A 22,137-nucleotide genomic window follows, 5' to 3' on the forward strand; every position below is an offset into this window, starting at 1 on the left:
TGTGTATTATTATAAATTAATGATAAGATTCTTATAAATGCAATTATGACCCCATAATTTCAATTCGTTTTTATTAGTATGCCTACACTTTATTTTAATGTGTCCCTGTTGCAGTGTAATTATAGGCTACATTTCAGTACTGAGTAATTTTAGTCATAATTAGTAAATACATGTGTAACAAGGACACATTAAAATAAGGTGTTGCCATATTATTTTATTATTTAGCACATTTATAAACAAACCGATTTGTTTTGTTTGAACTAAAATGACTACAATTTGTAAAAACTGATATTAGTTTTCTGATCGTATAGAGATGAAGAGAAGCCAGCCTGGCAACTGACTGGAGTCTGAAAGGCTGACTGTACCAATAAATTAATTCAGAGAGATCCCTGTGGTAATAATCTAATACAAACAAACAAAGGTTTTCATACTAGAGGGGGGATTGTAGGTTGCAATTACGTCTATATCTAATCATGTGTGTGTTTTTTAATAATCACCAGCGGTATTCTTCTGTGCCACAGTTCACGGTCAATCAAAGACGAGAGAGCGAGCGCGCGAGCCAGCGCACTCGCGCGCATCTGAAAGTGGAACATACTGCCCTCTTTCGGTGAAATCGCGCTACAGTACAGTATAGCTGTTAATGGATAAAGAGCACAGCATCCAGCGAAGGGCTTCCAGATGGGCAGCGAGCCAGCGACGCTGAGGGAAAGGAACACACTCAAGGGAGCGAGAAAGGAGGAGTTTCTCTTCAAGCACTGTAGATTAGAAAGCTGAATTCAGACAAAATGAAAGTCACTTTCACGGGTTTGGCCAGTTTTGTGGCCACCTTTTGTGTCCTCAGTTTTGTAGGTCTCGTTCTGTCAATTGGAACGGATTTTTGGTACATCATTGACACTTCTAAGAGAGAAAACAGCTCATCAGTGTCCCTGAGCTCACATTCTGGACTGTGGCGGACTTGTAACTGTAAGTCACATTACATATTTGTGTTTGACGTTCTGTTTGTGTGATTTTTAGGTTTTTATGTGGATAGATAATTAATACTAAAAAATAATAATTATAGTATTATAAAAAAATAAAAAAATAAAATAACAGACGAAATCGTTCTCTCTTACAGTTCATAACCAGTGCCGGCCATTAATGAATCCTTTTGGAGCAGGAAGAAACTTATCAGATTCACAAAGGCAGATACTAAGTAAGATCTGTGTGTCATCATATCCTCGTATCATCCTCATATCTCATGATCTTGTATGTGTTACTGATAAGTTTAACTCAGCAGACAAAAACAAATTCTTAAAATCATTATCTTTAACGTTTCATGTTATCTAAGGGATACCACTTGTTGTGGAAGTAGGCTATGTGGTCTATTTAGTCGAAAACTCCTTGATTTAGCTTTATACTGAGACTGTATGTTATTTATGTTTGCTGTATTCATGTATTCACTATTTGGTCATTTACAAGGATTTTTTTTTGTAATATGAACTACTGTGATTCAAGAAAGATTGTATAGTTTGATGTATCTCAGTAGAACAAACCAGAAAACACTTTCATTTACATGTTTCACAATATAAAGCCTTATAATTTCATCGCAAGATATTGTGACAATATGACAACAATGACAACATTTTATATTATTTTAATATTTTTTTTGTTTTGTTTTTTGTAATGAGCTGCATGCTTCAGAACAGAAAAGGTGTTTTAAGGCCATTTTAACCTGAATCCCATCATACAGATTCCTTTGATTGTCCTTTTATATTGTCATGGAAACACTCTTCAATTAGAGGGCAGCTGTGGTAGAAACACAACTGTAACAAGTGCACCACTGTGAACCATGGCATGTGTTACACTGCTAATATTGCGAGGCCACCTGCCAACAGACCCTGCAACATTATTTTCCTTTGTTTTCCTTTTCTTTCTTTTTTTCATTGTCTCAATATGTCTGTTGGCCATAACCTATAATTAATGTGCAACATCACTCCAAATTATTCATCTTTTTAGTGCCAAACAATCACCAGCTATAATTTTGTTTTTCTTTTAAAATGAGCCAAATAATGTAGAATTGCAATTTTTGCCGCTTTCAAAGTGTCTTAATATTTTGATAACTGTACAAAAGCCATTGAGAAGAAAAGCGAAAGATAAAGGAAATTGGCAAAATGTATCTAACAAAAAAAAAGTCTTCTTATCCATCAAATCCATAAAAAATATATTCTTGTCTGAGCCATTCGAGGCACTTGTGTAGGACTGAATGAGATTTTTTAATTCACATGCTCTGTCTACACCTGAAACATTATCTGTACCTGCCTCAAGAGACTGTAATGAGGTTGTATAAGCAAGATTATCTCAGATTCAAGACCCCTAAACTGGCTCAAATTGGATTTAGTTTCTGTTCTGCTTTGAACAATAGACTCAATAAGTCTGGGTTTTCAAGGTGTTGCTTTGATTAGATAGTAGCCTCTGCTGCACAAAGCTAAATGCCCCCCTCCCCACCCTCCCTACAGCTTGTTCAATATATCTTTCCCCTCCATCTGCGCAGAATTGTTCGCCTAAAAGATAATCTTTGGATAAACAGTAAAAGAATTACCTTATGTGTTGAACATCATCATGGACACCCTGATTATGGCTTACAAAAATAGTGCAGAATAATGTCGGTAATACAAGTGAAACGAGAATGAAACACACCCATCCAATTCAATCATCCTACGGATCGACAATATTGTGGCTGCTCCAGAAAGATAATAATGGCTGGCTTGATTTAAATTGTAAATTGACAGTGTGATTTTTAACTTGATTGTAAATGACAGCTTGTCACTGTCTGTATTGCCTGTTGTGTTTATTGGTAGCAAATGTCCAAACATATCAATATGGACCCAACAATTTAAAATGACTGGTAAATTGGGCTTTGCATTAACATTAGAAGTCGATATCTTTTGACTATTTTCACTAAAGTGAAAAAAATACATGTCTGTGTCCATTGGTATTAGGGCATTAAAATTCATATATCTTATTTCAGCAAACACAAATTTCAGTCTTTCTTGTCTCCTTCGCCTCCCATCATTACTAATATCCTTTTTCAGTTCATAGTGAAGCCATTAAAGAAAATCCATGTCCTTGAACATGCTGAATCATCTTTAATCATAATGCTCAATAAGTAACTCTGGAATCAATACAAACTCTTAAAGTCTCTAATTCTGCTGGCAAGCATGTCCGACAGTATAAAAAAAAAATACAGTGTGTGCATTTACATATATTATATGAATACACATAAATATACAATGATTTTTATTTACTGAATACAGGGAATTTTTATAGCAAATAAAAAATGAATGAAATGTTACATTTAAATTGTACTAATATATATATAAAAACAGTAATATTGTGAAATATTACTACAATTTAAAAAAAATTCTAGTTGAATAAATAGTCATTTATTTATATTATAATATAAATTATAATAAATAGTCATATATTTCTTGTGATGCAAAGCTGAATTTTCAGCGTCATTACTCCAGTCTTCAGTGTCACGTGATCCTTCAGAAATCATTCTAATATGAAGATTTTCTGCTCAAGAAACATTTATTATTATTATTATCAATGTTGAAAACAGTTGTGCAACTTAATATGTTTTTTCAGGATTCTTTGAATATATAGAAAGCTCAAAAGAACTATATATGCGAAATATAAATGTTTAGTAAATTATAATATTTTGTGACATTATAAATGTCTTCATTTACATAATTTAAATGCCTTACTTAATGAATATTTAAGTAGTACGAAATCACAAGTGGAAGATGTGGAATGTCAGCTACTCAGTTGTGCCTGGCATAAAGACGTAGGATAATTAAGGGAATAGTACAGTACTTACAAAGTCTCAAGAGCTGAGCTTTGACCACCCCAGCTTACACAAAGAAAGCCAAATAGCTTTTCACATTCACTCACCTGCATCTCCTAGGCTGGCTCCGTCAGTTTCCTTTAATAATGATAGACTAATTCTTATTACCAGGGCTGAGTCGCTCTTATTCTACATGTATACATTGATATACGACATCATATTTTTAATAGTCTGCTATCAAAACTGCAAAATGTTATAAAATGTGCTATATGCTAAATGCATCTGGAAACTGTAGCACAAACTGCAACTTCATACAATGTCTCTCATGATGATCAACACAATGGGGAAAAAACATCATTACATAAGCTCTTCGAAATGATCCTGAATAGCCTTCTTGATTTCCATTCAGAATGAATAAATAAAACATTTTCAAGAGCACAGATGTTTTCGCAAAAGTAGACAAATTCATTAAAAAGAACAATTCCAACTTAATGGACAGAACACAATTTTATTGCTATGCCAACCATGGAAATAACCGTTTCCAAATTAGTCCAATTAGCCTGACAAAGATTGGACCCAGTGAAAAGAATCTGCAAGAATTGCGAGCATCCCCACTGACACATCCAGACCTCTTCTCTCTCCAGACATGCAAGGAACGTTCATCGTCCTGCTGCCTCTCAGCGTGATTGTATTATTTGTTGGAGGAATGCTGGGCTTCATCAGTATGTTGGCAAGATCCTACCTGCTGCTGCTCCTGACCGGAGTCTTGCTTCTGTTCGGCGGTGAGTACCACCTTCGCTTTCACCTCTGACTGAGCCACTTGCAGCATGAATATTAATTCTACCCAAGTCACGCTTGACAGAACATCTGGATCTTCAGACACTTTTGATAGTAATGAATACACAATGTGGTAAAAACAACACACACACACACACACACACACACACACACACACAGAGTATTTTTTTATCTTTAAAATACTCAATTCTGAATGCAAAGAACAGCTGCTAAGAAGTTTTTGTTTTCATTTCACCTATACACTACCCATGACTTGATTCCGTGGTGAAAATAAAAACGTTCCATTATAGAATAGAATAGCACTTCCAATATAAATCATTGTCAGAATATAGCATACACCATATTGCATTTTTAATGCTGATGAAAATGAGACTGTGAGGTATAGATTTGGCATGTAAAGGTCCTAGATCACATGTAATTTTAAAAACAACTTTCAAAATTGTTTCATGAGATGTTGTGGAGAAAAGTCATCTCTTTCATGCAAATGAAGCTTAAGAGATCCAGGGTTCCAGAAGTCAAAATAAGACTTCTGGACAAAGCAACAAAGCAGAGAAAGCAGAGATGCCTGCAGAACATCTGAAACTTCCTTTGGCCAAGACGTAATTATTATACCTTTTTCTTATCTGTTATTTTGCAATAACCAAGTGACATAACGTCTGATTCACCTTTCCTGTTTTCCCCTCAACCGTATGAATAAATGAGTCTGAGAATAAAATTTATGAAAAAATAATGGGAAAAATGTACTTGTGTGCTGTAGTGATGTACATTAGTGTTGTACCATAGCAGTTTTTATGAATCTGCTTCGATCAACACATGCAGTCTTATTCATGTAAGCTTTTGCCTTAGTCCTAAACTTATTAGTTCATAGGCAAGGTTCGTGTAGGCATATGATCAAAATAAATGAAGATTATTGTGGAATGGTCAGTTGAAGTGCTTTTGAACTAGGGATTACAAATTGAGCATGCACAAAACTACACATGTAAATATTTACTTGTATTATGATTTATTCTTATCAAAGAAGCGAAGGACTCTCGAAACCCGTGCAAGGGGTTGGCGCTATTTTTTAAGCAGAATAGAGTGGTGCAGGCATGACATTGTAGGCCAAAACGTGGAAGCGAGTTAGCATTTTAGCACTTCCGGTTTCATCATCCCGAAGTTTTGAATGGGGTTTTGGTTAAATGGCTGAAAAAAGGTCTGTGGGGAACACAAGCTCAAGACACTTTCACGTTTTATTCTTCGACATAAAATACATTTATTACCACACTCGTGATTTTTTTTAAAGCTGTTACATGTCTTGAAAAATGCGGTTGCTAACAAGTGGTTAAATGGGACTACAGAGGCTGTCGAGGAGATTTAACATCATCATGCCGAAAAAGTAAACTCAGTCCGCTGTTACAGCCTCGTTGTGCTTATATAAACTGTTCTAACTCAAACGTTCTGGGAAAATGTTTTTAGATAAAAACTGAAAAAGTTGTCAGAAGCTTAGTGATGGTGACGTTAAAGTCGAGTGACCGTGGTGTAGTTCGTTTATAGCCTACTTTTAGCTTATTACTTCTGGTGACTACATATAGGCTTCAAAATTCATAAAAGTTGTGATCATCTGTGATAATTATCTTGATGGACAAAACGTGCAAGCATAATAAACTTTTGTTGATCACAGAGCTTGTTTTTAGCGATAATCCAAAAGCCAATGGGAAAATCCTATTAGGTTTTTCTCGAGGGGACCAGTGTGATGCTAACAATGATTGGCCTACAAAGTGACGTCATACCTGCACCACTCTATACGAAGCAGTCAGGTGGTTTTGTGCAAAAACTATCTCACTTTACTGTAAGATGTTTCTTTTTTCAAAGCCTCGGTTCTAAACGTCACATCACTAGCCGCCACCATGTATGCTGATCCAAGTGATAGTCAACAGTTTATGAGCAATATAGCTTAAATGTCCACTGGTGGCAAATCTGAGACACAACAATCTAGTTGTGGGTGTGTATTTGTGTGGGTGTGTGTGTGTAATCCACTTTGCTGACACATCAAGGTAAATAAAGAGATTTTTGAAAAACCCAAGTATGTGTTCATGTAGGAGGGGAACACGGGGAACAGAGGGCAGCTCTGTGACTGTGCCCCTGGAGTGCAGTCGACTCCAACCTTTGGAACTGACTCTCAAATTGTCACACTTGGTTGCGGCAAGGAATGAGATGAGCAGGATCTAAACGCACCAGTTTGTTTATTAAAATACAAACTCAAAGAAACAAAACACTAAGGATATCAAAAGAAGCAAAACACAAACAGAACAACCAGTACACCCATATCTGAGGCCTGTTGCATAAAGCTAGTTAAGAGTGGTTTAGAGTTGACAAATCCATATAAATTCAACCTGGTTTAACAGGCTCACAACTCTCTGTATAAAAGTTTTGTCAACTCAGGTTTATTTCAGAGTTTTTGATTAGCTCTGAAGCGATTGCCCATGAAAATGTGACACGAGAGAGCCGGCTTAATTCACTTCTCTGCTGAAGATTAAGAGATCATTTTGAAAAAAATATCATGAAATTAAGTGCATTTACAATGCAGGAATAAACGGTCCCATTTCCTAAAAGAGCAACACGGGTGAGAGTGCGTCTTTCTCAAGATGCCATTCCATCCGTGGATTTCTGGGTGCGGTAGGGCTCTGTCCCCCTCTGACGGTCACGAGAGCTGTATCATGTGTTTGGGCTTACAGCATGCTGAGGCAGGTCTCATGGATGACTCATGTTCCCATTGCGGGAATATGACCATCTCTGTGTTGAAATTGAGACTCGCCTTTGCCAAAAGCGAGGGTGCAGTCCCCACCTCCAGGCCCCGCCCTAGTCTTTCTTCTGGGCTACCTTCCCGGGCTGGGGTGCCGTCTGAGCTGGGTGATCTGAGGATTACAGTGAGGGGTAATCCGCCCGGCAAAGCCCCATGGATCCCTCACTCCTCTTTCACACGGCAACCGGTGGAGCTCCCTAATGAGCGTGCTGGTCCCTCTGTAGTGGACCGACCAGCTGTTTCATTCAGGGCCCCTCCAGAGGACAGGATGTCCATCGCAGCATCAGAAGGGGAGCTGGGCTCTGGAGATGACGACTCGGCTTTGCTGCCTCCCTCTGAGAGACCAACGTTGCCTGAGCCAGATCCAGAGATGACAGCTACATAGCCTTGACCCTGCATAGCCTTGCACCCCTCAGCCCCCTCTTGGTCGCCAGCCAGCAGCTTGGTGCGGTTCGAGGACCCGGTCATCTGCCTTCTCACGCATCCCCTGCCGCCCAGTGGAGACAGGTAAGTGTTGCACTGCACACTCACATCCCTGTCCTCCACTTCGCTGCCTCACCTCGGGTACGTCTGTGGTCTTCTGGGCATGGGCCTGGTTCGTAGAAGCAGAAAAAGCTTCCCAACCGGTCCGGACCAGACTGTGACCATCAGACTCGGCTATACGATTCATTATCACTCAGCCCACTCAAGTTCAGTGATAGTCATCACACTCAGGTGTTGAGCAGATATGCTTCTGAAGCTCAGTGATCACACCTAGTGTTGAGCAGTGCTCCTGTCTTGGGTGCGCATGTCGCTGTCCTACTGGCGAAGGACACGATATAGCCGCTCCCTCCAGCCGATATGAAGGCCAGTTTTTATAAACTCATTCTTCATGGTACCTAGTATGTTGTGGGTCGTGACCATCTTGGACCTGTGTCACTTGAAACTGGCCCTTTCTCGAAAGCCTCCGTCCAAGTGGCTAACACAGAGAGGCATTTTTCATAATGCCCCGCCCCCAAGCTTGGTCTGCAGCATTTGACCTGAACGACATGTACTTCAGATCTCTAACCTTCCGCACCACAGGCCATCCTACGTGTTGTGTTTGAGGGTTCGAAGTATCAGTACAGAGTCCTACCCTTCGAGTGCTCCATAGTCAGTTGGGTCTTCAGGTCAACTGGGAGAGAGTATTCTCGCCCACGAGTTGAAGATCTTTTTTCCGGTATGGAGGTAGACTCGGTCCAACACGCCTCTTCAAGAAGAGAGTGTGTCCGGTCGGTGCTATACAGAAGTGAGAAAGGGTCCCACTGAAAGAACTTTCAGAGGCTCCTGGGTCATATGGCAGACGCAGCCGTATGGCTTCCTTCATATGAAGACCACTTGAGCACTGGCTTCATGGTCGAGTCCCGAGGTGACCGTGGCAGAGCGGCACGCCCTGATCACCCCGGCCTGCCGCTAAACCCTCAGCCCTTGATCAGACCTTTTGTTTCTCCGGGCCAACCGCTCCTAGAACGAGGTCCACTAACACCGACTGAGGGGCCATGTACAAAGGGCATGCTTTAACGGAGGCCTGAGCGACCTCCGACTGCATTGGCATTCATTGCCTCGAGTTGTTGCTGTTCACCTCGCTTGAGCCACCGCTGCTCAGTGAGCTGGTACTGGTCTGAAAAGACAGCATCGCGACCGCTGCGCTAAGCTTCCCTCGCATGTCACAACTCATCCGTCACCTCCTCCTTGGAGTCAGAAACTTCTGAGGTCGCTTCATTCCACTATTTCTTCCGGCCTGCTCAATTGTGCCGCCGAAGAGCCTCACGACAGCCTATGGCCAGGGAGAGTGGAGACTCCATCCCCAGGTGGTTCAGCTGGGCAGGGACCACTTCGGGGCAGCACAGTTACATCTGTTTGACTCTCCGGATTCGTTCCTCTGCCAGTTGTGTCCGAGCAGACAACCCTTGGACAGACACTGGCTCTCAGCTGGCCCCGGGGCCCCGCAGAAATGCGTTCCCCAGTGAGCCTTGTAAAAAAGCGGCTATGCGATTCATTGTCACTTGGCGCCCGTTCAAGTTCAGTGATTTTCATCACACTCAGGTAGGGCTGTAGTACTCGAGTCCGGTCTTGGACTCGAGTCCGGACTCGAGACCGCTTTTCTATGGTCTCGGACTTGTCTCGGACTCGCTGGTATTCGGACTCGGACTTGTCTCGGTCTCGGCCACTGCTCTTGCCAAATATGGCTTTTGGTCTCGACCGAGTCCAGGTGTCTTTATTATGTTCCCAGTAATCACACATACGTCGCCGCGATATTAAAACAAAATATTATTGGAGGGAAAGTGAAACACTGGCCACCTAATAACTATGGGCATTTCGGCTCTTTTTCATGAGCCGGTTCGTTTCACTCAGCTCAATGAAAAGAGCCGGCTCTTTTGACTCATAAACGGCTCCATAAAAAATAAATGTTTAAATAAACTCGCTGAAAGTCCACCGCTAGTGCAACGTGAATATTCACATTTTTAATTGTCCATAAAACCCCGAAAACTAGCCTGCTTGCCTTGCACATCTAATTAATGGGCAAAGTTTTCCGACTTTTTTTCTTACCTTTCTTTCTTTGCCTATTCCATGAGTGGTAGGCTAAAATATTATTTTTCGTCACGTCATCCGCCCGATCCGCGGTTTATCCGCATCTCTTGTGTGTGTGTGTGTCTGTGAGTTGGCTCGGCCCTCCCTCATGCAGTTTAATTGGTTGACATCGCGTGTATGATTGACAGGAACAGAATGTAAGGCTGATGAGACAGTCAAAACGAATGTGTGTGCTCCTTTAGGCCTATATAATTATTATTTTTTTGTTGTTCTTTGAATTAGTCAATTATTTTAAATAAAATTACAATTATTCATTATTTCATTATTACATGATTTAATTTCTATAGGCTAGCCTATATTTTTTTAGCAGACTGCTTTTTTTTTTTCCTGTCCTGGACTCAGTCTTGACTCGGACTCGAACCTTTTTGGACTCGGTCTTGACTCGGACTCGAACCTCTTTGGACTCGGTCTTGACTTGGACTCGACTAGTCCTGGTCTTGGACTTGTCTTGGACTCGACAAAGGAGGTCTTGACTACAGCCCTACACTCAGGTGTTGAGCAGAGATGCTCCTGAAGCTCAGTGATTTTCTTCACACCTAGTGTTGAGCAGTGCTCCTGTCTTGTGCGCACATGTCGCTTGCACGTACTGTGCTAGGTCAGGAGTGGAGCAGGTCTTGATAGTTTCCCCTTATTGGCCCAACCAGACCTAGTTCTCTTGAACTTGCTCCCCTTGACAGCCCTTCCTGACTTTCCCCTAAATACATTCTCAGGGCAACTGCGTTCAGACCCCTGGAGGGATTCCAGGCCGGTCCTAAAAATGGACGCGGAGGTTCAGGTAGCTACCACAGGATTATGTGGTAGTCACCATCACTTCTGTGAGAGCACCCCCTAAGGGGAAGTGTTGCTTACACCAAATAGAAGTGGAACCTATTCATTGAGTGAGTCTTCTCTCCGTGAGGAGATCCTGAAGGTGTTCGGTCATTTCAGTGCTCTCTTTCCTGCAAGATGGGTTGGAGTGAGGGCTGTGTCCTCCACCCTCAAAATGAGGTTGCCTCTATTTTTTGATGCACATCAAGATGCAGTTACATGGGAAGCATGTCCTGATCGTCAGGTTCCTGAGGGAGCAAGGGAAATGAATCTGCCTTGCGCCCCTCTTTATCCTCTTGGGCCCTATCTCTGGTTCTGGTGCTACTGCACTGCAGAGACCACCCCTGAGCCACTGCAGGCAGTGAGTTAAAAATTCTGTTTTTAAAGAAACAGTTCTCCTGCTCGCGTGGTCTCTACTAGAGGGTAGGTACTTGCTTGCTTTCGGTCAACGAGTTGTGCCTTGAATTCGGGCCAGCTAACTCTCACGAGCTGAGACCCCGGCCTGGATATGTGCACAAGGTTCCTACCTCTCCCTAAAGGTGGGACCAGGTGGTGAGCCTGCAAGCGCTGCCCCGGAGGAGGCAGACCCAGCCCTGGCTTTCTCTGTCCGTTCACTTCATTGCGGTTATACGTGCACAGAACGCAAGCCTTAGGACCTCAGACCAGCTCTTGTCTGTTAAGGAAATCAGCAGAAAGGGAAGGCTGTACTGAAATGGTGGCTGCCTTCATCTTGGTGAAAATCCCAAGATGCACCTGTCCACCTAGGTGGTGAGCTCCTCTGAAGTGAGTGTGTGCTCCTTCCTAGGCGTTGACACAGTGTGCTTCGCTGACAGATATTCTAGATTTGGGGGCTGGGCCACACCTAAAGTCAAACCGCTGCTCACGTGGGCTCCCTTCTCATGAAGCCAGTTTCACTTGAGCCTGGTTCGAAGTGTTGGCTTGCTGCGCCATTCCCCTCCTTTGGACTGGATACGTGAGCAATTCTTGCTCCAGTAGAGTTCCCTCTTAAACCGAACCTGTTGAGTTCCTCCACAACCTCCGGCGACGGACGCGGCGGAGCGTCTGAAGCCAGGCCTACCGCTGGCTGGGTCCATATGTTGCGATCCCTATGGTGATCCCATATGTGTATTCTTGCACGATACGGCTCCCTGCGGCGAGCCCGTGTCTTCCCTTGGCAGAGCTTTCTGCTGTCACTGTCTGTTTGGTAGCTCCCCCCGCTATAGGCTGGAGCCTCCCCAGTGACATTCCATATGTTGTACTGCCCGTCAATTCGCCCAGTACATATGTGTATTCTCCACATGTTACCTCCCTGTTGGCAAGATGTGGCTTCCGCAGCGTCCCTTCCTTCCATGTACAGGGAACGCTTCCCCAGTGGTCCTGTAGGAACAGCAGTGACTTCCCTGGCCTAAAGCCCTGTCCCTTCTCTGCCTTAAATCACGGGGGGATCAGGAGGCTTCTGTCTAGGCACTGGAAAGTGGTAGCACTAGTGGCGTTTTCAATAGATCCCCACTTAGTCGACGTTGACTTAAGCGTAAGAAGTGTAAAGTCAGATCTAGTCCTCAGCCCTGGTTAAATGCATCTACCTGTACTCTCAGACAAGAGTGCAGAAGGGCTGAGCGCAGGTGTAAAAAGGATGGGCTCCAAGTCTCCTACCAAATTTTGAAAGACTGCTTAACAGTCTATCAGCACTCTGTTAGTGAGGCAAAATTAAAATATTTTTCAAACTTGATTGCAAAAAATGCCAATAGGCCCAAAGTTCTCTTCAAAACCATAAATTCGGTTCTTAATCCTGTGGTTTGTCCAGTTCCTGATGTGAGAGGTGCACACAATTTTCTGAAATTTTTGTTCAGAAAAAACAGGATATTAGATCACATCTTTCTCCTCTTTACATAGATCACTCTAAATTGGTCCTTACATCCAGTAGCTTTACAAACTTTCAACCAGTGTCTTCATCTCAATTACTTAAAATAATTTATCAGATAAAATTCACATTCTGTCAGTCAGATGTATTGCCTGGTCGTCTGTTTAGAGAGGTTTTAGACACAATCTGCCCCATCCTCTTAGCTATAATAAATAGCTCTTTAATAAATGTTTTTTTCCAGAAAGTTTTAAACATGCTATTGTACAGCCCCTATTGAAAGGACCTCACCTTGACCACACCGTGCATTACAACTACCGACCTATCTCTAAACTCCCATTAATTTCAAAGATTTTGGAAAAAGCTGCACTCTTACAGTTTACCTCATACCTGCATACTTTTAATATTCTAGACCCATTTCAATCTGGTTTTAGAGCGCTGCATAGCACTGAGTCAACACTTCTGAAGGTTACAAATTACATTCTGTTGTCCATTGATTCTGGGTCTTCTGTTATCCTGATACTTTTAGATTTGAGTGCTGACTTTGACACTATTGATCATAATATTCTTCTGAAACGACTTGAGTGTGTTGTTGGAGTCGAGGGCCTTGCTTTACAGTGGTTTGCCTCATATTTAAAGGGAAGGACCTTCTCTGTAAATATCGGGTCATTCACTTCACCCTCTGTGCCGATCCATTGTGGTGTTCCACAGGGATCCATTTTTAGCTCTCTTTTGTTTTCCCTCTACATGTTACCTTTAGTGATCCAGCTCTCAGATTTAATCAAAAATATCTTAATTTGTGTTCCGAAGATGAACGAAAGGCTTACGGGGTTGGAACAACATGAGGGTGAGTAATTACTTGACAGAATTTCAATTTTTGGGTGAACTAACACTTTAAGTAACAACCTACACAATCAGGCAAAAAATCTTGGAGTCTGTTTTGATCCTCTTCTCCAATTTGACAAGCATGTAAATGCAGTTGTAAAGAGTAGCTTTTTTCTACTCCGATCTATAGCAAAAGTGAAAAACATTCTTTCAAGTAAAGACCTTGAAATTGTGATTCATGCACTAATTTCCTCTTGAATGGACTACTGTAACTCTCTTTACGTTGGCCTACCTCAAACTACACTGTCTCGGTTACAGATGGTTCAAAATTCAGCAGCCAGATTGTTAACAGGAACTAAGAAAAGGGATCATTTCTCCCCTTTTCTTGCCTCATTGCTTACATTGGCTACCAATTAGTTGTTTTGTTTTGTAAATGGAGGTAATCCATTTCCGGTGGCGCTGCTCTGTAGCGACCCGGGCGAGTGCTGTTGTTGCTTTTAAGTGTTTGTGGTGTTTTGTTTTAATTCGCGTCTTAAGTGTTTTGTAATGCAGTTGTAAAGAGTAGCTTTTTTCTACTCCGATCTATAGCAAAAGTGAAAAACATTCGCTTGGGACTATATGTTGGAGCTGACAACTGCAAGCTTTGCTATACAGAGAATTTCTGAACCACGATAGTAGTCGGTAGCCCCAAACAATGGCATCGGGCCTCCACATTATACTTCTAGTCCTGATTTTTATCAGCGAACACTTAATTTCCTGTCCTGCAACAATCGTGCTGTGGGAACATGAACTAAGTCGTGGTTACTCCAGAGAAACTTTGCTGTCCCTCCGACCACTTCAATCAACACCACCGGATAACCTGCCAGCAGCCATCCGAGCAACACATACCGGCACACGGCTTAAACGCAAGCGAGGAAAACGGGGAGGCATCAGGGAACGGCTCCGCCGGCGAACCAACAAGCCACCGCTGCCGTCAGTAATCCTCAGCAATGTGCGATCGCTGACACCCAAGATGGATGAGCTTCGTATCAACCAAAGGAGCTGTTTCGAGTACCGGGAATCTAACCTTATGGTGTTCACCGAGACGTGGCTTCACCAAGGAGTCCCGAACTCTCTGCTCAACTTGGGTGGCTACTCGCTGGTGCGACTGTTTTCAACAATATGTAAAATGTGACATGAGAAATAAAAGGATCTTAGATAAATGTTATGGAAATATAAAGGGGGCATATTCAGTCAAGCCAAAACCCCCCATCTCCAACTATAATACATAATACATTATACCATAATACATTACATTTAATACAAACCTACAAATCTGTATTCAAGTCAAGTAAACGTGAACATAAATCTGTTTATGTGTGGTCAGATGATGCAATTGAAACACTAAAGGGGTGCTTCATGTGTACAGATTGGTCGATTTTTCATTCATTAGAGCTTGATGAGGCTACTAGTACTATAACAGACTACATAGGATTTTGTGTTGACAATGTGGTGGCCAAGAAGGACATAGTAGTGTACCCCATGCAACAACAAATCTTATATTACAAAAGAAATTAAAGACTGCATAAATAGGAAAAAAGCAAGCCTTTAGAAGCAAAGACAGAGCAGGATTGTCAGTGGTCCAAAAGGAACTTAAACAACTCCTCACTAATGCGAGGGAAAAACTCAGCCAAACGATGGAACAAAACTTCCAAACATTAAATACCAAAAAACTTTGGGACACAATGAAATCAGTGACTAATATGAACCCTGTAAAATAACAAATCATCACACTGGACGACCAACATAAATCAAATGAGCTGAATGACTTTTTTCTGCGATTTGATTCCCAAAACTTCTCTCAGGAATGTGACAGTGTTCTGCAGTCCCTGCCAGCTACTGACTCTACTTGTTATCTGGAAGTGGACCCATTTAGCATCCAACGACTTTTCATGGCCTCCCAGCCTTTCTGCTCAAAAGCTGTGCAGAAGAACTAACAATGGCATGGTGCCCTATTTTCCAACAGTCGTTAAATACTCACACTGTCCCAGCTCATAAGAAGCAAGAAATCAGTTATAACTCCACTGCCTAAAAAAACAGGCGCCTCTGAGAATAAAGACTTTCGTCCCATAGCTCTAACCTCGATTGTAATGAAATGTTTTGAAAAATTTGTTGTGTCTATGCTCATGAAGGATGTAGAGTCAAAGCTACGTAGATGTGTACCAGTTCGCCTATAAACAAGAACGCAGCACTGATGACGCAATCCTTCGCATCTCGCACTTTATTTCTAAGCACCTTGAAAACATAAGAGCTTATGCCGATGCTTATGTCGATGCTTCTCAGGTTTTTGTCGATGTGATTTGTGCCCAAGCAGAATTTCCCCTTGGGGACAATAAAGTTAACCTACCTACCTACCAATTAGAGTCAACTTTAAGATCCTTCTTTTTGCGTACAAGGCACTACACAGTTTGGCCCCAGATTATATTTGTGATCTTATTATGCCATACACAGCCTCTAGGTCACTAAGATCTTGTGATCAGTTACTTTTATCTGTCCCTCATTCTCGTTGTAAATCAAAAGGTGCTTTCTCTGTAGTCGCCCCAAAGCTCTGGAACAGTTTACCTTTAAAACATCAGGGCCTCTCAGAGTGATGTTGTGTATGTATTTTAAATTAGTTGCTGTTCTATGTTATATACATTGAATGATTTTGATACTTGATTTTTATCTCATTTTTTCTACTCCTTTTCTCTTTATTTTATTTTTATTGATTTACTTGATTGCACTGTAAAGCACTTTGGATCAACTACGGTTGTGTTAAACTTGTGCTCTCTTCTAGTAATGCTCACAACAGACCTGATTTTACTCAATGTTATGTTTAAAGGGGCATTTCACCCATTTGAACATTGTTTTTTATTTAAAGTGGGTCATATATGTAGTCGATATGTAAAATAAATTTTGAATTTGGTGCCTTTGTGACCGAGGAAAGACAAAAAATAACTTCAGGACGCATTTGTATGAAAGACAACAACTCCCACAATGCACCACATTGCACAGCTCCGCAAGCCACTCCCACTAATCCAGAAAGCGCATATCTGCCTATAAGAGAAATCACTCTTCCGTCTACAAGGCTAGCTACCACCAGAGCTTGAAATTAATTTCACATTCACACGAAATGTCTAGTTAGTTGGCGAACTCATTAGTGCATTACTCCTCGTTTGTATTTTTTTCGAAAAGGTGAATTATTGCATGGTACCTGGATGTTCAGTCAGAACATATGCGGTGCGAAACTAGGATAGTTCTCAACACAAACGTCCGTGTCCTCGTCTGATTCAGAGATTTCGTCCAGAAGAAATTGTCATCGTTGAAATTCTTTGCCGCAGACGGACTCTATCTCGGTGTTCGTAGTTGCATCTGACAGTCTATGAGTTGCATAGTGAGATCACCGGCGCCACCAGTCCGCCCTAACTCGAGCCAGTCCGGGCTCCTCGTCCGCGGCAGGCAGGTCCTCTGCCTCGGCTGCTCTTCGCTATAATCCGGCTTGTAAAGGTAGCCACAAACACCTGATTCAAGCATCAGACTTCCGAAATCCTCTTCCTCTATATCATATTGAGCACTCTCCTCCGCTATTGTCATAACTTTACATCTGTCTCCACAGCGTCTGTTAGCTTAGCTTCAAACAAGATGGAGGATATTGCTTTCAGGTTCAGAGAGTAAAGTCCCACCCACTGATCTGTTATAGGTCTGTAACGTGAGCGGTTCCCGCCCCCTGGGAAAGATGAGGAACTAGTGCTTGTAGTCTCAACAGAAATCCCCCCCTCTTACACTTCCTCCTACAATGACGCAAAATGACGATTTTTGCGTCATTGTAGGAGGAAGTGTAAGAGGTAAATAACGGATTTCTCCCGTCTCAGGGGAAAATGAGAGAGTGTTGCACGACCATTCAATAGTATGACTGGGTTTCTAACAATGCAAAGCTTAATGCAAATGGGTGAAGTGTCCCTTTAAAATGCTGGTGTTTGTTAGTCCAGTTTTTCCTGAGTTATTTGTACAGGTCACCATGTTTTTCACTGTCCTTTTTATGATATGTTATGAACTTTGAGCACTGACAATGGAATACATTTCTTTTTGGGCCCATTTAACTTAATGAAATACCTACCCACATAATTTGTGAGAAAATACAGGTTCACTTGAAATCCATCTCAGGATAAAAGCCTTTCTGTTTCAAGACTTGCTCGGTATGACAGTAAAAAGAAATTGTGTTGCATTGTGGACACTGGGGCAACAACTAAACCCAACATGTACATGGACAACATGTACTTAATCAGACTGACATCAAAACATTGAATCATTGTATATATGCCCCTAAATGTCATCAGATTATAGATCACAACCATTAAATGACTCAGTACCTTGGAGCCTCTTCTTTAAATTACCTGCAGGAACTGATAGGCTCTGATTGTGATGTAGGTTCTCAAAAGTCATGGGCTTTTTAAAGTAAAAAGAGCACCAGCATCAATGACTTGCTTTCAGCTACAATGCCCCCTATAATTGTGCAGAGTTGTGTTAGACTATCATTTGCTCGATAGATGGTGGAGCAGAAGATGTGGTGGTTCATTTACAAAATATGTTTCCAATGAGAAAGAAATTCCACTGCCTGTCAATAGAAAGACCTTCTGCTTTATTTTTATTATTAGGGCCCAAGCCCTGAAAGGGCGAAATTTTTTTTTTTCTTCATTATTTTTTTTTGTTGCCTTTTTGCCACTTTTGGGGCCCTTAACATGCTCAAAAACTCTTGAAACTTTGCACACAGGTCAGAACCTGTGGCCATTAGGGCCGGACTTAAGCTGGTACCCGGGCGTGGCAGGGGGGCTCGACAGCGCCCCCTGGAATGGGGTCCGAAATCTTGGTCCATATATCAAACACGCTTGCATGTAATAATATGAAACTCAGTACACATATAGATCTCATCGGGCCGAACAACTTTCATGCTCTAAGTTTTACAAAAACCCAACAGGAAGTCGGTTATTATACGTTGTTTGGAAAACGCATACAATGGAATGTGAAATACTCCTAGGGAATTCATCCGATCGCCGCCAAACTCGGTGTGAATGAAGTCAAGACATTGAGGATGAATTCTTGCGAACAGATTTTTGATATCTCGAACGGTTTGGCTGTGGCGAGGAAACGAATTTATGGCGAATAATGGGACACAGGAAGTGTGTTATAACTTCTGCATACATTATCTGATCTTGCTGAAACTTCAGCAGTGTATTCGTTGTAAGAGGCCGATCACATGGATGTGACCTTTGTGAGTCAAAGTTATAGCGCCACCAACTGGCAAAAGGAAGTATGTCACTTTCAAAATGCTTTGAAATCACTCTCGATTTTACCCGATTTGCTTAAAACTTTATGTGTATAATGTAGACACACGGCAGATGTAGACCTGTGAAAGGATTATTGATATCTTAGATACTGTTGCCGTGGCAACGCATCAAACTTTAATATTCTTTTCGGATGCTTTTGAGACTCTTCACATGCTTGAAAATGCATGAAACTCGACAGACACATCACATTTATTAGCCAGTAGACATGTGCAAAGTTTCAGAAACGGGCGTGGTGGAATGGCTCAGTAGGGCCACCTTTAGTCAAAAATGGGGGCTTAGTTTTTCCTAGAATCACAAAACTTGGTAGGTGTATTGTTCTCATCAAGCAGGACAACTTTCTAATTTACAGTCATTACCTCAGACCCACAGGAAGTCAGATATTTTGGTTTGAATGTGGATTTTCTGGAGAATTTTCTCTCTCTCTCTGTGTGTCTGTGTGTGTTGGGGGGGGGGGGGGTTGTCTATTCCATTTAATCTTTGTTTTTCAAGGTTTCAGGGGCTTTTGGGGCCCTTAACGTGCTCAAAAACTCTTGAAACTTTCCACACAGGTCAGAACCCACGGTCATCAGAGCCGGGCTGAAGCTGGTACCCGGGCGTGGCAGGGGGGCTCAACAGCGCCCCCTTGGACACGGTCTGAAAACTTGGTCCATATATCAAACACGCTTGCATGAATTAATATGAAACTCGGTACACATATAGATCTCATCGGGCCGAACAACTTCCGCACTCTAAGTTATTAGCTACGCCCAACAGGATGTCGGCTATTATGGGTTGTTTGAAAAACGCATGCTGTGGAATTTGATGTACTCATCCTAGAGAATTCATCCAATCGCCTCCAAACTCGGTCAGCATGAAGTCAAGACATTGAGGATGATAAATTCCGGACGGATTTTTGATATCTCGAACGGTTTGGCCGTGGCGAGGAAACAATGGCGAGAAAAGAGAAACACGAAGTAATATAACTTCTGCATACGTTAACTGATCTTGATGAAACTGCAGCAGTGTGTTCGTGGTAAGAGGCCGATCAGATGGATGTAACTATTATGAGTCAAAGTTATAGCGCCACCAACTGGCATATATATATATATAGCTGCGAGCAGCGATGGAGGGCCCAAGCCGGTGACACCGCCACCCCGGTGGCTTTAGTGTAACTAAAGGCACCAGGGTGGCGGTGCCACCGGCTTGGGCCCGCAATCGCTGCTCGCAGCTATATTTATTATTATTATTGTGGTTTTTTTTCTTTCTTTTTTTTTTTTTATACCATTTTACACATTGTAGAGGAATATTAAAGTTAAAAAAAAGCTAAACTTGCAATGCTTTTTAAACCATCAGAAACTTTTAGACTATCTACAAAAATGTTAAATTAAAATATGTGTTTTGTATAAAAATATCTAGCATAGTTAACTTTTGACTGGTTGTGAAATATAACAACAACAATAATAATAATAATAATAATAATAATAATAAGCACAACATCCTTAATGGGATGTGAATACTGTCTATTATCAGTACAATGTATTCATTTAGTGATTACGGTTTACTAGCACTTAAGAATGTCTTACAAGCGCCTGTCCTCCTGCTCTGTTCCTTACAGCTGTGCTCTCATTGGCTGGAATCTGCGTCTACATGGCATACTCTGCGGCCGCCTTCAACGAGGCTGTGGGTATCTCTGGCCACAAAACCCTGGAGGACATAGAGATTTACTTTGGCTGGTCTCTGGTTCTGGCCTCTGTTTCTTTTGTTGGAGAACTCTGTGCTGCCATGGCATTCCTACTTGCCTCAGCCAGAGTGAGCCAGCTGACCAATCAGGAAGAAGATGAAAAATGATCTGATGTGACATGGTCTGAATTAGGATTGTTCTAAGGACAGGAGAGAACTGCACCACATGAAGGCATGAAAATGACATATAAACACTGAAATTTAAATAGATGTTTACATTTTCATATTTTTTAAAGGGAAAAGTGAAATTTTCAGTAGTTCCATCTCATACATTTCAAGGTCATATCAAGGGTCAATCTTTGAGGTTTGTGAACCCCTAGGTAAAAAAATAAATAATTACAACGTGTTTTTACATCGCTTTAACTCCGCTTTTTCCAATTTTTTTATAAGTTATACAAGATTCCACTCATTTTGGAGTGGAAAAAAAAGCAGCAACTTTTTTTATACAGTAGGGGTTCCTCTGGGAACTGCAGAGTTTTGTTTTATGTTTGTGACAGAAATGCCAATTCTAAATTAATAAAATTAAAACATAATAATAATTTCAAAAACAATAAAAAACATGTCAAAATGTTAAATATACAAGTAAACATGTTGAAGAATGTATTAACACTAAAAATATCCTCAAGTAAATAATTAAGGGGGTTCAGCAAACGAAAAAATAAAGGGAATCCTTGATGTATTAGAAACATTTGTCGACCATTGCAACCACATTTTTAAAACTTGCATTTGCTTATTGTTTTTAAGTTATTAATGTTCATTTTGTCTATTTAGTACTCTGTGTCTCTCTGCATTTTTTCAAATCACAATTAAAGATCAGTTTTGCCACTTTACTGTGTCATTTTAAAGGGATTCATGCATTTTGAATATTTCCAGAGGATAAAAGTTCTTGCAGCACAGTCAACATGAACCATTCGTATTTGTTTTATTTTTCGAGAGGGGTGGTGCCCTCTGATTGATTTATGCCAATTTATAGCAACACACATGTTGATTTTCATGTAGAGTGCTTATTTAAAAAGCAGCCAGTAATTGCAAATACATTCCTCATTAATTACTACCAATTTGCCTATACACGACAATCAGACCTTGTTACTTGAACCTAGATCTAGCTGAATAAATATTCATTGTTATAGTTTTATTATGTTCATACAAGACTAGTGAAAGCAGATGCTTCACCTTCTCCAGATGGCTGGTTATAAAGTTTGTTATAAAATCATTATGTAAATGGACGACAAACACAAAGGTTTCATTTTGGAAATGATACAACAGCCTTGCTGCATCTCATCTGTCTGTCTGATTTCCACAATTACTGATTTAGGAGACTTGTAGAAAAGACCCTATTGCATGGTTTCACAGACAAGGCTTAAAGGAGAACTCCGGTCAATTTTAACATTAAGCTCATTTTTTTTGTACATTTGGAGTGCTGTCAATACAGAGAACAATGACAAAAATCGGCGTTGCCTACACCGTGTTATCCTCTTTTTAAAATTTGCACCCTGTTGACTTCATTGGGGCAAGTTTTAAACCTGCTTTTAGCCTCTTAACATCCTTG

At 41.3% G+C, this 22,137-nt stretch overlaps 1 protein-coding gene across 1 annotated transcript; it reads left to right on the top strand.

Moving 5' to 3' along the window:
- The first annotated feature begins 700 nt into the window (after positions 1-700).
- On the top strand, positions 701-21,412 carry tmem114 (transmembrane protein 114). The gene is made up of 4 exons (XM_084123673.1): positions 701-963; positions 1,115-1,192; positions 4,471-4,608; positions 20,464-21,412. Exons 1-4 carry the CDS (start codon positions 786-788, stop codon positions 20,694-20,696), a joined length of 627 nt encoding a protein of 208 aa, XP_083979799.1. The 5' UTR covers positions 701-785; the 3' UTR covers positions 20,697-21,412.
- Positions 21,413-22,137: the final 725 nt, after the last annotated feature.

The sequence above is a fragment of the Abramis brama genome (genome assembly GCF_963993115.1).
Source record: "Abramis brama genome assembly, chromosome: 1".
NCBI classification, from domain to species: Eukaryota; Metazoa; Chordata; class Actinopteri; order Cypriniformes; family Leuciscidae; genus Abramis; species Abramis brama.

Coding starts and splice junctions, on each gene's coding strand:
- tmem114 (XM_084123673.1), top strand. CDS start 786: ATGAAAGTCACTTTCACGGGTTTGGCCAGTTTTGTGGCCACCTTTTGT. Junction 964..1,114: donor ACTGTGGCGGACTTGTAACT/GTAAGTCACATT, acceptor TCTCTCTTACAG/TTCATAACCAGTGCCGGCCA. Junction 4,609..20,463: donor AGTCTTGCTTCTGTTCGGCG/GTGAGTACCACC, acceptor TGTTCCTTACAG/CTGTGCTCTCATTGGCTGGA.